Source organism: Heterodontus francisci, chromosome 23 (assembly GCF_036365525.1).
Source record: "Heterodontus francisci isolate sHetFra1 chromosome 23, sHetFra1.hap1, whole genome shotgun sequence".
Lineage (NCBI taxonomy): Eukaryota > Metazoa > Chordata > Chondrichthyes > Heterodontiformes > Heterodontidae > Heterodontus > Heterodontus francisci.
In genome coordinates, this window is record NC_090393.1 from 56,371,746 (window position 1) to 56,392,289 (window position 20,544).

The window sequence follows — 20,544 nt, forward strand, 5'->3', positions numbered from 1 at the left end:
TGCCTATTTTTTCTAATTTAGATGAGACTTTTTTTGTATTGAGTTTAGCTAATTTTTAGTTTGATCCCTTTACCCTGACTTTTACTGCTTTTTTTCAATGTGAACCTCATTAGGTTATGTATATTTACTATTTCCTAAGAGTTCTGCCTTCATGGTCCTTGCTTGTCCTTCTTTGATAACGTAGAACCAGATCTAATACTACATTTTTCTTTATCTGGACTTGCAACATACTGATTAAAGAAACACTTCTGGGTGTTTTTTAAGATTGTATCCCCCAATCTTAACCATAAAATTTTGTCTTAATCCTTATCCGTGCAACATCATCCAGCCCCACAACTCCCTCGCCCCCAAGAATGCATCATTCACTTCTCTCTGGACTTGTGATTCCTAGCACCCTTCAACCCATGTCGTGCCTTCAGCTGTCTAGGCCTAACCCTCTGGAATTATCTCATAAACACCTCTGGCTTTCCACTCTTCTTTAAGATCCTCCTTAAAACTCACCTCTTTGACAAGCTTTTGGTCAACCCATTTGATGGCTTAGTTCATACTTGTCTGATTGTGCCTCTGTGAACCACCTTGAGACATTTTGATATATAAACGTTGTTATATAAATGCAAGTTATTATCTCAATTTACCTTAACATATTTAGTCACATTATGATTCTGTTAATATGCAAACTTCTCTCCTATAAAATTTGATTGTGATTTATAATTACTGCCAATTTGGTAATTTATTATTTTTTAACTTAATCTAGGTAGAATCTATCTAAGCACCAACATCAATGAAAACTTTCATTTCTCTGGGTTTAATCAGGTCATTAATAAGACACCACTCCACCCTTTTTTCCTTCGCCATATCTTTTGGAAATTTTATAGTGAGGAATATTCAGCCATGAGGCTTCCCTTAGTATAAACCAAGTTTCTATCAAGGCTCCAGCATCATTTCCGGTCCAGTTAGTGACTCTTGTTCCTCAGAAGTGATTCCAGTATCTTATCAATCTGACAACATCCCTTCACATCCATCCGTCAGTCTGCATGCTGATATGTTTAGTCTTTTTCTCCCTAACGTAGCATGTGGCACCTGAAGTAATCTCAATTACTATCCTTTTTAATCTTGGCACTTCAAACTCCCTCTGCAAGACTTTCAACAGTTTTCTTATTTCCCCTTTGTTATCAGATCCACTACTTCAGCTTGTTTACATTCCCTTTCCAGAATCATCTTCATCCATTCTGTGAGTTCCCTACATAGGAACTAAAAAGGGGAGACTCCTACTCAGCTGAAAAAAACGTGATCTGTCCCTGTAATCGTAGAATTACCCATAACTGCTAACCTTTTTCTCAATACTGCAGTTTCTTTCCTCCCTCCCACCCCAGGTAGCCACTTGTTTTGCAGTGTTGTTTGTGAGTTTCTTTCCCTGTGTCGCCACTACACTTGTCTGCATAATGGATATTGAGCATCTGAGTAGCTGTTGGACAATTGCAGACCCCCAGGGGTTTCTTCTACCTCTACCTGAGTTGTCATCTCCCATTTTTCTCTCCCCATTGCCTGGACCATGCACCCCAGCAAATACTTCCCTTCCAACTATTATTCCACTCTTACTGTCAGGTCGCTACCTCCTGCACGCCACTTGAGGAACCTTCTTTCCTCTCGTTTAGTGCAGAGTGCGTCTCCCTCTCAAATTCAGCAATTTTGAATCTGATTTATACACCAAATTGTGCATTAAATTTGATTGCTGCCAGTATCAAAATCATAGAACAGCATTGGTGGCATTGCAGTCGAGAGACATACTGTTCAGGCAATATCATAGTGGTTATGTTACTGGACTGGTAATCTAAGGATGAGTTAAAATCCCACCATTTTGGATTTGAATTCAGTTTTTTAAAAAAATCTGGAAATAAAAGAAAATTCTGATGCCAGTAAGTATAACCACAAAGCTGTCAGATTGTCCTTAAAAACCCAATTCATTCGTGTCCTTTAGGGAAGGAAATCTGCTGTCCTTACATGGTCTGGCCTATATGTGACTTCTCTCCTACACCAACATGATAGACTCTTAGCTGCCCTGCTGAACTGGCTGAGCAAGCCACTCACTTGTATCAAAACTGCTACAAAGAATAACTCCCCAGCGAAGAGCATTGTGGGTGTATGTTCACTATACAGTGTGCAGTGGTTCAAGTAGATGTCCCAGTGCCACTTTCGTAAGGGTAACTACGGTTGGGTAATAAATGCCAACCTTGCCAATGATGCCCATATCCCGAGAATGATTTTTTTTAAAGGCAGTTGGAGCCATTCACTGAACCAAAGCAGAGAAATCTGAAGAAAATATCACTTCAGTTTGTCCTTCTCAAGAAGCAAGGTCAGAAAGGCTACTGTGTAGGTAAACAGTAAAGGTAGAGCAATGAAAGCTGGGTATTTACCCACAACTTGAAGATAAAAACTGTAATGTGAAAGAATGGTCGCCTTCTGTGCTGTAACCATTCTATGATTCTAACTGCTGTCTGCTGTATAATGAACAAAACTACTCATCTTTGTATGTCTTGCATCACATATCAAATACTGTACATTCATAAGTTTGTGTTTACTATAAAACAAAGGATTTTGATTTAAATGTTTTACCTTTCATGTCCCATGTCCCATTTACAATTAGCCATGAGAGCGCCAGGTCTCAGCACAGGGAATGAGTCTTTCACTCACCCTCTCCCAGTTCTTCTCCTCGCTTTAAACTACATTAAAAATCTTGCATCTGCTTGCAAATCCTATCAGCTTTTCCCATTATAAGTTACTGCATCCACATTTATAATGAAAACTGCCCTGACAAGCTATAATTGCACACTCAAACCCACTGGAGGTGCTGAAGTGCTACAACTGGTGGGAAGCTGTAACTACAGCATGACAAGTTTACATAGGCAGTGCCCATTGTAAGTGTGGACCTTGGTGTTTATAATGGAAATATAAAAATAAGGACAGAATGTACAATGGGACTGAATATCATCAGTGCGTTCTTGTCCAGTTATCCCCTGCCCTCAAACCTCACTTCATCTGAAGACTACATTAGGTCTTGACTGCCTGTGTGCCACACTACATGAGAGGGACTAGTAATATACTAAAAATCTTATATCTGGATGCATGCCTTTATTTGTTACATTTACAAGAAAAACTGCCAATGTAAATTTATTACTGTATAATTACACTCTCCCACCAATGGGATGTCTGTAGCAGACCTGCTTTTCATCATCCAGTTTCTCAGTCTGTACTGCAGAGAAACTGCAATTACATAGGATATATAGCACAGAAATAGGCCATTCGGCCCAGCCAGTCTATGTCGGTGTTTATGCTCCACTCGAACCTCCTCCCATCTTTCCTCTTCTAAATCTATCATCGTAATCTTCTATTCCCTTCTCCCTCATGCTTGTCTAGCTCCCCTTTAAATGCATCTATACTAGTCACTTCAGTCATTCCCTGAGGTAGCAAGTTCCAATTTCTCACCACTCTTTGGGTAAAGAAGTTATTTCTGAATTTCCTATTGGATTTCTTGGTGATTATCTTATATTGATGGCCTCTAGTTATACTCTTCCCCACAAGAAGAAACATTCTCTCTGTATCTACTCCATCAAAACCTTCATAATTTTAAAGACCTCGATTAGGTCATCCCTCAGCCATCTTTTTTCAAGAGACTTAGCCTGTTTGCATTTTTGCTCTAACAAACTCTAGTTCTCTGCTTCCCAAATTGCTGTAAGTTTTGCTTAAAAAGATTTTACTTTACAGGATGTGGGCGTCGCTGGCTAGGCCAACATTTTATTGCCCATCCTTAATTGCCCTTGAGAAAGTGGTGATGAGCTGCTGCCTTGAACTGCTGCAGTCCATGTGGTGTAGATACACCCACACTGCTGTTAGTAAGGGAGGTTAATTATAAATAATATCAAATTTAAGTATCATATAAAAAGGACTTGAATGTATGACTTTAAATTGAGGGCTTAATTACTTCTGTGCGCACTAGTCCAGTTCTTCACTGACCTCTAAAACCATTTCACTTGAAAACTACACTTGGTCTTGACTCCCAATGTTTAATACTACAGGACAATTAAGAGGTTTTCAGGATACAGGTATTAAATTTACAAGCTTCGATCAAGGTCAGAGATGAGAAAAACATTTCCCATACTATGGAGGAAAATTTAAAGCTTCAAGGCTATCTGGCCACTTTTTGGTCTGGTGCATTTATTGGAACCAAGACAGAAGTTGCCTTGAAGTGGAGCATTAGCCCTTTAAACTTGCTGCTTTCTTAATATCCTCCCATTCTCCCACCCCCAACAATCAGCACACCTTGCGAGTATGAAAAAAGTGAAGGCCATGTACTCAAACAATGTGCATCAGCTGTGCTCACTGAATACAGTAAAATTATCTCCTCACCCTAATAGTACAGAGTCTTGCAGGAAACTGACAGTCCTGGCACCATTTCATCCAAGGTCTCTGAATCAGCCTGTCTACGTAATGTAAAATCAATTAGTGTCATTTATTCTAAGCAGTGTTTAAAGGTTTATAATTGAGTAATGTGTGTACCAGAGAAATTCCCATGTGTTTTGGTAGTGGCACATTTCAGAAGGTGAATTTTGTTTTGTTCCTGAGAGTTTGAATAAATGTGAATTGATGTACCTGGGATCATATATAAAATGAAAAACATTTAAAATCCATCTTAACCAGGCAAATAACCTGTCTTATTCTCTTGTCAAGTGTTCCCATTGGAACATTTGAGCTGGCTATGCTGAGGTTGTGATCCACACAGCTGTTTAGTGTATAGATGAGCTTTTGAACATAACTATTTATCAGTGGACAACATTAATTAACTTCTATCAACGTGATGGTAGCCGCAACAACAGGCCAATCAGTTTAACCTGGGTGATGGGAATGCTTTTAGAGCCAATGGACTGAATTTTACCGGCCCCTCGACACCACGGGTTGCGGCGCAGGGGCCGGTAAAATTCCGTGGGGAGAGGCCCACCTCAACCCACGACGTCGAGAAGGGCCCGCCGCATATTAGCGGCGGTGAGGGGATCTCGGTGCGGCTCCCCCCCACCCCCGCCCCGGTCACCTGGAGGAGGGCCCTTCATCTCCATGTGTAAATTAACAATAATATTCAAAAGTACTTACCTGCAGGCAGCAGCCATCCCACGCTGATTTTACAGCCTCCGTTCGGCCTTCGTGCTCCTTTGGAACTGCACATGGATTTCCGAGGTGAGAACCTGGTGGCGAGGGGGAAGGAATAACATTTTCAGGGCGGGAGGGGTGGAAGAGCGGGGAAAACAATTTTGATTGGACGTGGGGATGGTGGGAAGGGGTTGAAGGGCAAAAGATTGAAGGTTGGGGAGGAAGTTTGGGTATTTGAAAAATCAATTGTTGGTCATTTCAGGCAATGGGGGGGGGAGGTTGGGGAGGGGCCTCTATCACTTAATTTTATATTTAATAAAAATTACTACTGCTGTCCTTTTAAAAATTAAAATTAATTGTAAGTGCTTAAAGCCCTTTAAAAATGGCGCCAGGGACGTGGCGACCACCCCCTCTATGTCATCGGGGCGGCTGCTCTGTCCCCTCTTTTTAAATGAACCTCCGCGTGTAATATCACGGGGGCTCAGGGAGGGCGCATCCGTGCGGGATGCATGCCACTGCGAGCTGCAGCACACTTGTAAAATTCAGGCCAATAATTCGGGACAAAATTAACAGTCACTTGGACAAATGTGGATTAATTAAGGAAAGCCAGCATAGATTTGTTCAAGGCCAATCGTTGCTAACTCACTTGATTGAGTTTCTTGATGAAGTAACAGAGATGGTTGATGAGGGTAATGCAGTTGATGTGGCGTACATGGACTTCCAAAGGATATTTGATGAAGTGTCACACAACAGGCTTGCAAGCAAAGTCAAAGCCCATGTGATAAAAGGGACAGTGGCAGCATGGATACAAAGTTTGCTGAGCGACAGGATAGTGGTGAGCAGTTGTTTTTCAGAGTGGAGGAAGGTATACATTTTCACATTTTCAAAATTTGTGGATGACACAAAACTTGAAAGTATTGTGAGCCGTGAGGGGGATAGTGCTAGATTTCAAGAGGACATAGACAGATTGATGGACTGGGCAGACACGTAATGAAATTTAATGCAGAGAAGTATGAGGTGATACATTTTGGTCGGAGGAATGAGGCGAGGCAACATACAATAAAGGGTACAATTTTAAAGGAGTGCCAGAGCAGAAGGATCTGGGGGTGTATGAGCACAAATTGTTGAAAGTGGCAGAGCAGGTTGAGAAAGTGGTTAATAAGGCATGCAGGATCCTGAACTTTATGAAGAGAGGCATAGGGTACAAAAGCAGGAAGTTATGATGGACCTTTATAAAACACTGGTTCGGCCTCAACTGGTGTATTGTGTCCAACTCTGGGGACCAGACTTTAGAAAGGATGTGAAGACAGTAGAGAAGGTGCACAAAAGATTTACAAGAATGGTTCTGGAGATGAAGGACTTCAGTTATGTGGATAGATTGGAGAAGCTGGGGTTGTGCTTTTTAAAGAAGGTTGAGAGGAGATTTGATAGAGGTGTTCAAAATTATCAAAGGTCTGGACATAGTAAGTAAGGAGAAACTGTTCCCATTGGCAGAAGGATCGGGAACCAGAGGATACTGATATAAGGTGAATGGCAAAAGTATCAATGGCGACATGAGAAAAAACTATTTTTCCAAGCAAATGGTTAGAATCTGGAATGCCTGAGAGTGGTGGAGGCAGATTCAATCATGGCTTCCAAAGGGAATCAGATAATTGTCTCGAGAGAAAAAAATTGCTGGGTTATGAGAAAAGCCAGGGGGGTGGGGGGGAGTGGGACTAGCTGAGTTGTTCTTGCAGTGAGCAGGCATGGACATGAAGGGCTGAATGGCCTCCTCTGCTGTAACCATTCTATGATTTACTGTGAGTACAGTAGAATTTCATTCCTAATGTCACTCCTAACTCCAAGGTTGTGTTCCGCTGCAAAGTAAGTATTTCTAGTTTTAAAAAAAACTGGTTGATGTCTGAGTGTTTATGTAATTGGATGTGCCATGAAATCTGGTATTTAGGTTGCACCTTCAAGCATATTAGTCTGTTGGTAAATATCTGCAATATGACCTGTACATCAAATCAGCCTCAACTCCTGAGCTAATGCTCTGTTCTGAAGCAACACAAAGAATTTGTTCACTACTGCTGAAATATAAAAATGATTGAATTAGTGTGCATTCAAATATACTGAACAAGTAGGTGTTTATCCCAGCATAATCTGTCAGCATGGTAGCCCCAAAACTACTGCTTTGTTTCATTGATGCGTATATTGTGTGACTGTTACTAAGAAACAAGCCAAGAGAACAGCGTGAGATCGTTTTCAAAATCATTGAATTTTCAAAAAGCGTTCGTCAAGATGCCACACAGGAGATTATTACAGAAAGTTAAGGCTCATGGGATTGGCCGTAATATATTAGCATGGATTGAGGATTGGGGTTAACGGACAGAAAGCCAAGAGTTGGAATAAACAGGTCATTTTCAGTTGAGCTGGCTGTAACTAGTGGAATACTGCAAGCATCAAGTGTTGGGTTCAGCTATTTACAATCTTTCTCAATGACTTGATGAGGGGTCCTAATGTAATGTATCCAGGTTTGCTGATGATACAAGTTAGGTGGGAAAGTAGGCTGTGAGGAGGATACAAATTGGCTGCAGAGGGATATAGACAGGTTGAGTGAGTGTGCAAGAACATGAAAGATGGAATATAAGGTGGGGAAGTGTGAGGCTCTTCACTTTGGTAGGAAAAATAGAAGAGCAGATTATTTTTTAAATGGTGGAGACTGGGAAATGTTGGTATTCAGGACCTTGGTGACCTTGTACAAGAATCACAAAGTTAACATGCAGGTACAGGAAGCAATTAGGAAAGCAAATGATATGTTAACCTTTATCAGAAAGGGATTAGAGTATAAGAGTACGAAGTCTCACTGCAATTATATAGGACCTTAGTGAGACCACACCTTGAGTACTTTCAGTCTCCTTACTTAAGGAAGGTAATACTTAACGGGAGTATAATGAATGTTCACTGGACTGAGGATTGTTCCTTGGGGAGAGATTGAGTAGACTCATTCTGTATTCTCTAGAATTTAGAAAAATGAGAGGTGATCTCATTGAAACATATAAAATTCTTAAAGGGCTTGACAGGGTAGATGCTGGGAACATGCTGGGGGATCTAGAACTAGGGGTCACCATTTTGGAATAAGGGGTCGCCAATTTAGGACTGAGATGCAAAAATTCTTCACTCACAGGGTTGTGAATCTTTGGAATTCTCTAGCCTAAAGAGCTGTGGAGCTCAACATTGAGTTTATTCAAGATAGAGGTCGATAGATTTTTGGGTACCAAGGGAATTGGGCGGGAAGGTGGAGTTGATGTGTAAGATCAGCCATGATCTTATTGAAGGGCTGAATGACATTCCTGCTGCTGTATCTCATGAGTTTATGTATCCTGTCATATGTCAAAATTATAAAAAATAGATTTAATGGAATCATTGTTGCTCCTTCCCACAGGCACATTATTCCACGGGGAAAGTCTCTGCTTCTTTTACATCCACAGCAATGATGCCAGAAACTACGCATGAAGCAGGTAATTGGATTAGTTACTCCAGTTACTCTAAATAATGGGTTCAAGTCTCACTTAGTTAGGAGTGTCAAAGTTGGAGGCTACTCACCACTCACTTGCAGCTTATCTAATTAAAACAGAATGTGCTGTTTAATTAGCACACAGAGCTCAGTGGTCATGTGCACCTCTGCATGTCTATATCTGAAAATATAAATTGAAAATTCTTATTATCAGCACACGTAAAAAAAAAAGTACCTTCCGGCTCATTGAATGTTGGATTTTGAGGTTTATGTTGAGAAAGGAGTAAAGAATAGGTAACAAGCTGGAACGGTACTGCAAACGTGTGATTTTACATTTAATAATTTTGTACTGTTAAAGATAAAAGAGAGACGAGACAATAACCTCTCTCCCATCCTTTTTACCTCACAAATCGTCCACAGCAGAACCGTGCAAAATCAAAGTTAATTACATTTAGTGTTGATATTGCTGCTAGAATAGTCTTTTGCGGTTAAAGCTCTTAAAACAGTCATAGCTTTTTTTTTAGGTTTGTCTGTAAAATTGAGAACACAGTCTGAAAAATAATCATACTGTATAATATGCAATTACACAAAAGTGGACCTTTATCTTTTGTGGTCATTTGCAGTATGATTCAGTGGTTTCAAACTTTTCTGGATGGGAGAAATCCCATGCTGCCATTGACAACCAGGGAGCACTTGGTCTAACCTCTAAAAGACTGCATCAACTGCCCCAAAGAAAACGCCACTATTTTAGTAGAAAATGATTAATAAATACAGCAACAGAAATAATGTTTGGAACCAAAATAGAAGAATCCAGGATTCCAGTAAAGTTGTGGACCCTGTGTGTTCCAGGGACTCCAGTTTAAAAACTTAGAGTATTGCTGTGAAAATCAAGCTGAAACCTTGTGTGTCAGCTTGGCTCAGTTGGTAGTGAACTTAGGAACAGGAGTAGGCCAAACAGCATGCTGTTCTGCCATTCAGTTAGATAATGGCTGATGTGTATCTGAACGCCATTTACCTGTCTTGGTTCCATATCCCATAATATCCTTACCTAACGAAAATCTATCAATCTACATTTTGAAATTTTCAATTGACTGAGCCACAGTAGCTTTTTCACTCTCACCATTGAGGGTTTAACCCCCACTGGAGACTTGAACATGTGATCTAGGTTGACACAGATAGAGTACTGTATTGTTGGAGGTGTCATCTTTTGTATGAGATGTTAAACTGAGGACCATTTTGCTTGCTCAGAATCTTAATAGATCTCTTGGCACAAATCAACAATGATGTCCTAGCCAACATTGCCCCCTCAACCAACAACACTAAAACCAAATTATCTGCTCATTTATTTCCTGTTTGTAGAGGCTTGCTACATACAAACTTGTGTTTGCCTGCATAACAGTGACTGCACATCAAAAGTAATCTGTTTGTTGTAATCCCACTTTGGAATGCCCTGTGAGTATGATATCGTGCTATAATAATTCAAATTATTTCTATTGTTATGGCCAGGTAGGTGATGGTGTGGGTGGTTTCCACTGTTCACCTCCCAACTGACCACAGACAGTGTTTTTGTGTAGTGTTTCAGCCCCTGTGTTTTCCAAATAAACAGACAGTGACAGGTTTTCTCGTAGGTTTAAAACAGAAGATTAAATATTTATTAAACAATAATCACCTGAAATGTTTGCAACACCACACCAGCGCGCATTCACATTCTCATGCACTCTCATGAAAACATAGATAGAAGATAAAAGGTAAGAGTTATATGTTTCAAGTTAAAGCAGCCAGAAGTACTGCACAAAGAACAGCTAGGCGTTGCGCAAACGACTACTGGCAACACCTATGCAGCCATATTCAGCTGGCCTCAGACACCGGAAACATCAGAGGAATGTATGATGGCATGAAGAGAGCTCTTGGGCCAACCATCAAGAAGATCACCCCCCTCAAATCTAAATCGGGGGACATAATCACTGACCAACGCAAACAGATGGACTGCTGGGTTGAGCACTACCTAGAACTGTACTCCAGGGAGAATGCTGTCACTGAGACTGCCCTCAATGCAGCCCAGCCTCTACCAGTCATGGATGAGCTGGACATACAGCCAACCAAATCGGAACTCAGTGATGCCATTGATTCCCTAGCCAGCGGAAAAGCCCCTGGGAAGGACAGCATTACCCCTGAAATAATCAAGAGTGCCAAGCCTGCTATACTCTCAGCACTACATGAACTGCTATGCCTGTGCTGGGACGAGGGAGCAGTACCCCAGGACATGCGCGATGCCAACATCATCACCCTCTATAAAAACAAAGGTGACCGCGGTGACTGCAACAACTACCGTGGAATCTCCCTGCTCAGCATAGTGGGGAAAGTCTTTGCTCGAGTCGCTCTGAACAGGCTCCAGAAGCTGGCCGAGCGCGTCTACCCTGAGGCACAGTGTGGCTTTCGTGCAGAGAGATCGACTATTGACATGCTGTTCTCCCTTCGTCAGATACAGGAGAAATGCCGTGAACAACTGATGCCCCTCTACATTGCTTTCATTGATCTCACCAAAGCCTTTGACCTCGTCAGCAGACGTGGTCTCTTCAGACTACTAGAAAAGATCGGATGTCCACCAAAGCTACTAAGTATCATCACCTCATTCCATGACAATATGAAAGGCACAATTCAACATGGTGGCTCCTCATCAGAGCCCTTTCCTATCCTGAGTGGTGTGAAACAGGGCTGTGTTCTCGCACCCACACTTTTTGGGATTTTCTTCTCCCTGCTGCTTTCACATGCGTTCAAATCCTCTGAAGAAGGAATTTTCCTCCACACAAGATCAGGGGGCAGGTTGTTCAACCTTGCCCGTCTAAGAGCGAAGTCCAAAGTACGGAAAGTCCTCATCAGAGAACTCCTCTTTGCTGACGATGCTGCTTTAACATCTCACACTGAAGAATGCCTGCAGAGTCTCATCGACAGGTTTGCGTCTGCCTGCAATGAATTTGGCCTAACCATCAGCCTCAAGAAAACGAACATCATGGGGCAGGATGTCAGAAATGCTCCATCCATCAATATTGGCGACCACGCTCTGGAAGTGGTTCAAGAGTTCACCTACCTAGGCTCAACTATCACCAGTAACCTGTCTCTAGATGCAGAAATCAACAAGCGCATGGGTAAGGCTTCCACTGCTATGTTCAGACTGGCCAAGAGAGTGTGGGAAAATGGCGCACTGACACGGAACACAAAAGTCCGAGTGTATCAGGCCTGTGTCCTCAGTACCTTGCTCTACGGCAGCGAGGCCTGGACAACGTATGCCAGCCAAGAGCGACGTCTCAATTCATTCCATCTTCGCTGCCTTCGGAGAATACTTGGCATCAGGTGGCAGGACTATATCTCCAACACAGAAGTCCTTGAAGCGGCCAACATCCCCAGCTTATACACACTACTGAGTCAGCGGCGCTTGAGATGGCTTGGCCATGTGAGCCGCATGGAAGATGGCAGGATCCCCAAAGACACATTGTACAGCGAGCTCGCCACTGGTATCAGACCCACCGGCCGTCCATGTCTCCGTTATAAAGACGTCTGCAAACGCGACATGAAATCGTGTGACATTGATCACAAGTCGTGGGAGTCAGTTGCCAGCATTCGCCAGAGCTGGCGGGCAGCCATAAAGACAGGGCTAAATTGTGGCGAGTCGAAGAGACTTAGTAGTTGGCAGGAAAAAAGACAGAGGCGCAAGGGGAGAGCCAACTGTGCAACAGCCCCAACAAACAAATTTCTCTGCAGCACCTGTGGAAGAGCCTGTCACTCCAGAATTGGCCTTTATAGCCACTCCAGGCGCTGCTTCACAAACCACTGACCACCTCCAGGCGCGTATCCATTGTCTCTCGAGATAAGGAGGCCCAAAAGGAAAGGAAGAGTTCAAGGTGTATAAGTCTGCATTTTTCAGGAAAACCCTGTGGAATCCTCTTTGAAGGTAAGTTTTAAAGTTACAGGCCTTGGTTGTCTTGGATTTGCTGGGTTGCTGACGACTTCTGGCAGTTCACTTCAGTTTGAAGACGGTGTTGATATTCTTAGTTCTGTTTTCACAGGTGAAGGAATTTTAAAGGCGCTCCCTTTTCTTTGCTGCAATTGGCTTTCAACTTGTTTCAGCTGGGTTCAAATGTGTGAGATGGAATGGGTCTTTCTCTCAGCCTTGTGCTGGAATTAAAGATGGCTTTCGATGTTGACCGTGAGACTGGGGAGACCAGACTGATGTTCTGAACTGGAAAGACCCTTTGTTCTTCAAAACGATTACTTTTAAAGATAAACTCATTAAGTGTTAGTTTTGTTCATGTGACTTTAGGTTTCAGTTCCTAATGGACTGTACAATAGCTTTTGATGGCCCCATTTTGATAATATGAGGACCATTCGCACTTTATTTTGCTGAAGGGTAGCTGGAGATGTAGAGTCTGGGATTGCCTTTGTTTTAGCTCATTTTGCTTATAATTCACATCCATCTGCGATGAGCTGTCTCATTTCCATGTAAACAGGGTTAATTGGATTAGTTCTCGTAGACACGGATGTGTATTTTAGTGCAGGAGTTGGTCTTGGTCATGTGACTTGTCCTCCATTTTGTTGACCGTATATGTACCAGTCTTTTAAAATTGTTGTAATTTTTTTTTATAACTGCTGCTTATTTGTATTTTAATCGCTGCACTTCTTGTGACCGCAACACTATCTTTTCAAATTAGTAAATAGCTTGCTGAAGCTTGCTTTTTGTGATGTATATTAATGATTCAGACTTAAATGGAGGCAGCATGATTAAGAAGTTTGGAGATGATACAAAAATTGGCCGTGTAGTTGATAGCGAGGAAAAAAGCTGTAGCCTGCAGGAAGATATTAATAGATTGATCAAGTGGACAGAAAATTAGCAAATGGAATTCAATCGCGAGAAGCGTGAGGTAATGCATTTGGAGAAGACAAATAAGGCAAGAGGATACATAATTTACGCTGATACTGAGAAGTGTAGAGGAAAAGAAGGACCTTGGAGTGCATGTCCACAGATTCCTGAAGGTGGCTGGATAGGTAGATCAGTAAATTAAGAAGGCATATGGGATACTTTCCTCTATTAGCCAAGGCATAGAATATAAATGCAGGGAGTTTATGCTAGAACTGTAAAAAAACATTCGTTAGGCCACAGCTAGAGTACTGCGTACTGTTGTGGTCACCACAGTACAGGAAGGATGTCATCGTAGCAGAGTGGGTACAGAGGAAATTTACGAGAATGTTGCCAGGACTGGAGAATTTTAACTATGAGGAAAGATTGGTTAGACTGGCGTTGTTTTCTTTCAGACATGTTAAACTCAGGGAAATTTTAATTGAGGTATATAACATTGAGGGGTCTAGGTAGAGTTGATAGGAAGGACCTATTTCCCTTAGCAGAGAGGCCAATAACCAGGGTCATAGATTTAAAGTAATTGGTAGAAGGATTAGGGAGAGTTGAGAATTTCTTTCATCCAGAGGGTGGTGGGGATCTGGGACTCGCTGCCTGATAGGGTGGTAGAGGCAGAAAACCTCAATACATTGAACAGTAGTTTTATATGCACTTGAAGTGCTGCAACCTACAAGGCCACGGGTCAAGAGCTGGAAAGTGGGCATAGGCTGGATAGCTATTTTTCAACTGGCACAGACACGATGGGCCAAATGGCCTTGTTCTGTACTGTAAATTTCTATGATTCTATGAAGCTAATCAAATCAGTGAAAGAAATAACAAAGAACATGGTTGACAGTCTTGCAATAGGATCAAAATTGTAACTCAAAATAGAAGACTTATCCATATTCATTGTGGAGCACCTTCACCAGTTCAACAAGAAGACCGTCCACCACCACCTTGAGACCAGCTAGGGATAGGCAATAAATGCTGGTGATGCCCATATTGTAAGAATGCATAACAAAAATATCTTGTTTACTGTGGCAAGAAATCCCACCTGCACAAGAACATGCCACTTTTCCTTTCCCTCTCTGACAGGGAAATACACTGCCTGTGGCTTGGTTCCCTTCCACCAAATCACTTCTTCAGTAACGTTACCTCTTGCTCATTGTAGATCCCTTCCTTTTCATACAGGTGAGGTGACTATGTAATGTCCACTCTCTCTATTTCCAGTGATGTCTGTGGCCAGAGCTGGCCCAGATGGCTCTGTACCGCTTTTTCTTATTATTTTTCTTCTTTAATACACCCTCCACTTAGTAAACTGTCAAAAGCCTTAGTGACGTAGAATGCTGTATTTTGCTATCTTGTCGAATAATAATGCATATATGTCCAGAAGATTTTCCTTACGGCACAGTGGCGCAGTGGTTAGCGCCGCAGCCTCACAGCTCCAGCGACCCGGGTTCGGTTCTGGGTACAGCCTGTGTGGAGTTTGAAGTTCTCCCTGTGACCGCGTGGGTTTCCGCCGGGTGCTCCGGTTTCCTCCCACCGCCAAAGTCTTGCAGGTTGATAGGTAAATTGGCCATTGTAAATTGTCCCTGGTGCAGGTAGATGGTAGGGAATATGGGATTAATGTAGGATTAGTATAAATGGGTGGTTGATGGTCGGCACAGACTAAGTGGGAAGGACGGCATTACCCCTGAAACCATCAAGAGTGCCAAGCCTGCTATACTTTCAGCTGTGCACGAACTGCTTTGCCTGTGCTGGGATGAGCGAGCAGTACCACAGGACATGCGCGATGCCAATATCATCACCCTCTATAAGAACAAGGGTGACCGCGGTGACTGCAACAACTACCGTGGAATCTCCCTGCTCAGCATAGTGGGGAAGGTCTTCGCTCGTGTCGCTTTAAACAGGCTCCAGAAGCTGTCTGAGCGTGTCTATCCTGAGGCACAGTTTGGCTTTCGAGCAGAGAGATCCACCATTGACATGCTGTTCTCCCTTCGCCAGCTGCAGGAGAAATGTCGTGAACAACAGATGCCCCTCTACGTTGCTTTCATTGATCTCACCAAAGCCTTTGACCTCGTCAGCAGACGTGGTCTCTTCAGACTACTAGAAAAGATTGGATGTCCACCAAAGCTACCAAGTATCATCATCTCATTCCATGACAATATGAAAGGCACAATTCAGCATAGCGGCGCCTCATCAGACCCCTTTCCAATCCTGAGTGGCATGAAACAGGGCTGTGTTCTTGCACCTACACTGTTTGGGATCTTCTTCTCCCTGCTGCTCTCACATGCATTCAAGTCCTCAGAAGAAGGAATTTTCCTCCACTCAGGATCAGGTGGCAGGTTGTTCAACCTTGCCCGTCAAAAAGCGAAGAGCAAAGTACGAAAAGTCCTGATCAGGGAACTCCTCTTTGCTGACGATGCTGCATTAACATCTCACACTGATGAGTGTCTGCAGAGACTCAACGACAGATTTGCGGCTGCCTGCAATGATTTTGGCCGAACCATCAGCCGCAAGAAAACTAACATCATGGGACAGGACGTCAGAAATGCCCCGTCTATCAATATCAGCGATCACACTCTGGAAGTGGTTCAAGAGTTCACCTACCTAGGCTCAACTATCACCAGTAACCTGTCTCTCGATGCAGAATTAAACAAACGCATGGGAAAGGCTTCCTCTGCTATGTCACGACTGGCCAAGAGAGTGTGGGAAAATGGCGCACTGACAGAGAATACAAAAGTCCGAGTGTATCAAGCCTGTGTCCTCAGTACCTTGCTCTACGGCAGCGAGGCCTGGACAACGTACGTCAGCCAAGAGCGACGTCTCAATTCATTCCATCTTCGCTGCCTCTGGAGAATCCTTGGCATCAGGTGGCAGGAGCGTATCTCCAACACAGAAGTCCTCGAGGTGGCCAACATCCCCAGCATATACACCCTACTAAGCCAGCGGTGCCTGAGATGGCTTGGCCATGTGAGCCGCATGGAAAATGGCAGGATCCCCAAGGACACTTTGTACAGCGAGCTCGTCACTGGTACCAGACCCACCGGCCGTCCATGTCTCCGCTTTAAAGATGTCTGCAAACGCGACATGAAGTCCTGTGACATTGATCACAAGTCGTGGGAGTCAGTTGCCAGCGATCGCCAGAGCTGGCGGGCAACCATAAAGGCGGGGCTAAAGCGTGGCGAGTCGAAGAGACTTAGCAGTTGGCAGGAAAAAAAACAGAAGCACAAGGAGAGTGCCAACTGTGGAACAGCCCCAACAACCAATTTTATCTGCAGGGCCTGTGGAAGAGTCTGTCACTCTAGAATTGGCCTTTATAGCCATTCCAGGTGCTGCTCCACAAACCACTGACCACCTCCAGGCGCTTACCCATTGTCTCTCGAGACAAAGAGGCCAAAGACAGACAGAGACAGTATAAATGGGTGGTTGATGGTCGGCACAGACTCGGTGGGCCGAAGGGCCTGTTTCAGTGCTGTATCTCTCTGACTTACCTATACTCTAACTGAATATAATGTTCTTTCTGTGAAAAGCATTTGATAAAAGTATTAATGATGATTTTTTGGTCTGGTACTTTTGTGAACTGTGTCAATAAGGAGTAGAGCATTGGTACTTGCCTCTAATCTTTCATGGCAGGTTCCTGTGCTTGCCATCAGGAGAGCATACTCAGGTCAGGCCTGATTGCCTCTCTGTGGGAGGAAAAAAATCCTTGAGCAGGTCACCCTGACTTTGTCCACACTGTTTACAGCTGTCTGCGAAATCCTGGGCCGAGGCTCTGTGGAACCCTCTTGGCTCAGGAATGGTATGAGGGTTTGTGGGTTTGGGGTGGGGGGAGCTAAAGAAGAGCAGGACAAATTAAAAGGGAGCAAAAAGTCAGAATACATTTTGCTGAAGGATGTAGATGGGAAAATGTTTAATTGCAGGTCACTGGAGCAACATAGACAAATTGATTTCCGGAGCATTTAGTCATAGGCACTGCAAATACCAAGAATATAACTGTCAAGACACAAAGACTAATTAGGGCTGGGAGGCCTCTGAACTGAAAAATAAAGCTCCCATAGCACCCTATGATCCTGCTTCCATTATTTTAGTAAAGTTTGTCATTGTGACTAAACCATCCCCCCGCCATGTATCTTTCATAAAATCCTGCACGGGGTCTCAACTTCACCCTGTTTTGCAAAGGGTTGGGAGTGAAATTTTGATTTGCATTATATTCCTTTGAGTTATGAAGGGTAATTCCATTGTACAGTATGTTCTGGTGGCTTAGAAAGGATGTTTTGATTTAAGGCATGTTCCGGTGGGTTAGGGGTGCTGTTCTGATTTACAGCATTTGAAGATCCTGTAAGCCTTGATTTGGCCATAATATAGTTTTTGATGCCTCTGACTTGGAACCTTTGTTGCTTTGAAGCTTTAACAGACTGCAGAGATTGTAGGGAATGATAATTATGTTTGATTTCCATCCATGCATTAAGTAAAATAATAAAAACATCTACACCCATGGGCTAAATTACCACCAGCAACAAATTACAGCTCCACATTGAGCATCTACAGCAAGTCCCCACATGTTGCTGCTGTTGAATGTGCTTTCTCCTTTACAGTACTAATCAGATGCAGAAACAGAACAGCATTATTGTTTTCCTTGAGTAGTGCAAGGCTACGGGATAGATCTTATCTCATGGTACTAATTCCTGAAAGGTGTTTCATTCTGTGGATAGCTAAAGGAACATCTTCAAATGTATAGGCCTTCTGACGACTGAAAGTTGGGAAACATTACCCTGTGGATATTGCTCACTAATCCAAAACCACTTTATAGAGCCGGCTCAAAAAGATTCTTCCTTTCTGTACATGCACCCCCGCCACCTCACCACATCCTCTCCCACCCCACCATATCCTCCCACACTCACTACCAATCAGTCTCATCAAAGAGAAGGATGTTGTTTGAAGTGGAATCTCACATCCCAGGTTGATCCAGGGCCTAGCCTGTCAGTTTATATGGCCTGTGATGAATGAGAATCTCACTAAGGGCTCTACTTCAAAGACCTGTTTTTGACCCTTCAATTAGATTTATCTGCCTGTGCATCGCAGAACAGATTACTTAGCTTTAAATTACATAGCAAGTTATCTGTGTTTGCGGATAGTTGCTTGTAGCAGGCTTAGTTTTTAGATTTGCGTTGTGATGACAGGTCCAGGCCATTCAGCCTCTCAACCCTTTTCCACCACTCTATTAGATCATGGCTATTCGTACCTCAACTCCACTTACTCATCTTTGCTCCATATCTCTTGATCCCTAACCTAACAAAAATTGATTGAACTTGGTCTTAAAACCTTCAATTGACTTTATTTTAACTTTCTGTTGTGGGAAGACAGTTCCAAATTTTCATTGCCATTTGTGAGAAAAACTGCTTTCTGATTTCCCACCTACATGGCTGAATTCTAATTTTAAGATTATACCCAATTGTGGATTCCCCCACCATAGGAAATAGTTTCTTTGCATCTTCCCTATCAAATCTTTTTGCCATTTTAAATTCCTTGATTGGATTACCCCTCAACCTTCTATACTGAAGGAATACAAACTAAGTTTAAACAAACCGTCCTCGTAATTAAACCCTTTACGCCCTGATATCATTATGGTGAATATCCTCCAGACCAGTAGATCCATCCTGAGATTTGGACACACTACTCTAGATGGGGTCTGACCAAGGGTCTGTAAATCTAAAATATCACTTCCTCGCTTTTTTCAATTCCCTCAATATAAAGGCCAAAAGTAAATTAGCATTTTTAGTTACTTTTAGTATCTGTGCTATAGCTTTTAGTAATTCATGTGCTTGGTCATCTAAATCCCTTTTCCTTTCCACAGCTCCTAATCTTTCAACATTAAGAAAATATTCTGATTTGTCTTTCTTGAACCCAAAGTAGATGACTTCAAACGGTCATAGTTTTGCCCACTCACTAAGTCTGTCTTGGTCCCTTTATAACTTACTGTTCCCATCTGCACAATTTATGATGCCTCTTAACTTAGTGTCATCTGCACACTTAGATATACTGCTCTCTACTCCTTCATCTCAGTCGTTATTTTTTATTTGGTTAAAAAGCTGAGGCTCCAGTACAGATTCCTAGGGAGCACCACTTGTCATATCCCAGTAATCAGAGAACATTCCTTTTACCCCTAGTCTCTGTGTCTCCAACCTGCCAACCAATTGCCAATAATTTGGGACAGCTCAGTTTGAAGTGCAAGATGTTTATATTTGGGCCAAGCAAAAGGCAATTTGATTTCCAGAGTGTTCAGTTATGTGTGCTGCATGCAACAAGAAAATAATTGACAAGACACAAAGATCAATTAGGGTTTGATGCTCTTGTTGCTTGCCAAATAAGCATGCATAGCATCCTATGATCCTGCTTTTATAATTGTAATAAAGCATGTCATTGTGACTAAGCCACCTGCTTCATTCTCCACTCCAGGTATCTACCTTAAATTCAATTTGTTAATTCTCACATTCTTACTTGCTGTCCTCTTCACTCTCTTCCAGTAAAAATACTCATCATTGAGTTCAGCAAGTGAACAACAAATTGCTTTTCTATAGTATACCTCGTGCAGAAAGATATCTCCAAGTGTTTGGTATTAAGGAGGAAAAATAATGGACATTGACTAGAAGGGAAAAATAGAAAATGCTGTCACTCATTTTCCCTTCCCCTCACTCACTTTCCCTCCTCCTCCACCTCGCTTTTGTACAGAGTGCCCCTCTCACATATCCAACCTCTCTCCCACACCCTGACCCTTTCTCTCTCTCTTCTTCCATGCGCTCCTTTCTATCCCTCCTGTGTATCTCTCTCTCTCAGGCTTATTCTCTTTCCCCTCCTTTTGTCTCATGCAACTCTCCCTGCCCACTCTCTGACTAGCTCTAATGCACACATGCCTTTCCTCTTCCTTGCTGCTTATTCACATGCCATGTATTCCTGCTCCATAGCTCTCACGTTCCCTTCTCTCCTCTCTTGCTCTCTTCCAGTTTCCTCCATGCTTTCC

The 20,544-nt window shown here is 42.7% G+C and overlaps 1 protein-coding gene across 2 annotated transcripts in view; it reads left to right on the forward strand.

The window, feature by feature from the left end:
• ppil2 (peptidylprolyl isomerase (cyclophilin)-like 2) overlaps nt 1-20,544 on the forward strand; it is a 462,593-nt gene that overhangs the window by 191,459 nt on the left and 250,590 nt on the right. For both annotated transcript variants that reach the window (XM_068055345.1, XM_068055344.1), the window contains exon 11: nt 8,564-8,639. In XM_068055345.1, coding sequence (XP_067911446.1) covers nt 8,564-8,639 — 76 coding nt within the window. The remainder of the gene's footprint in view (nt 1-8,563; nt 8,640-20,544) is intronic.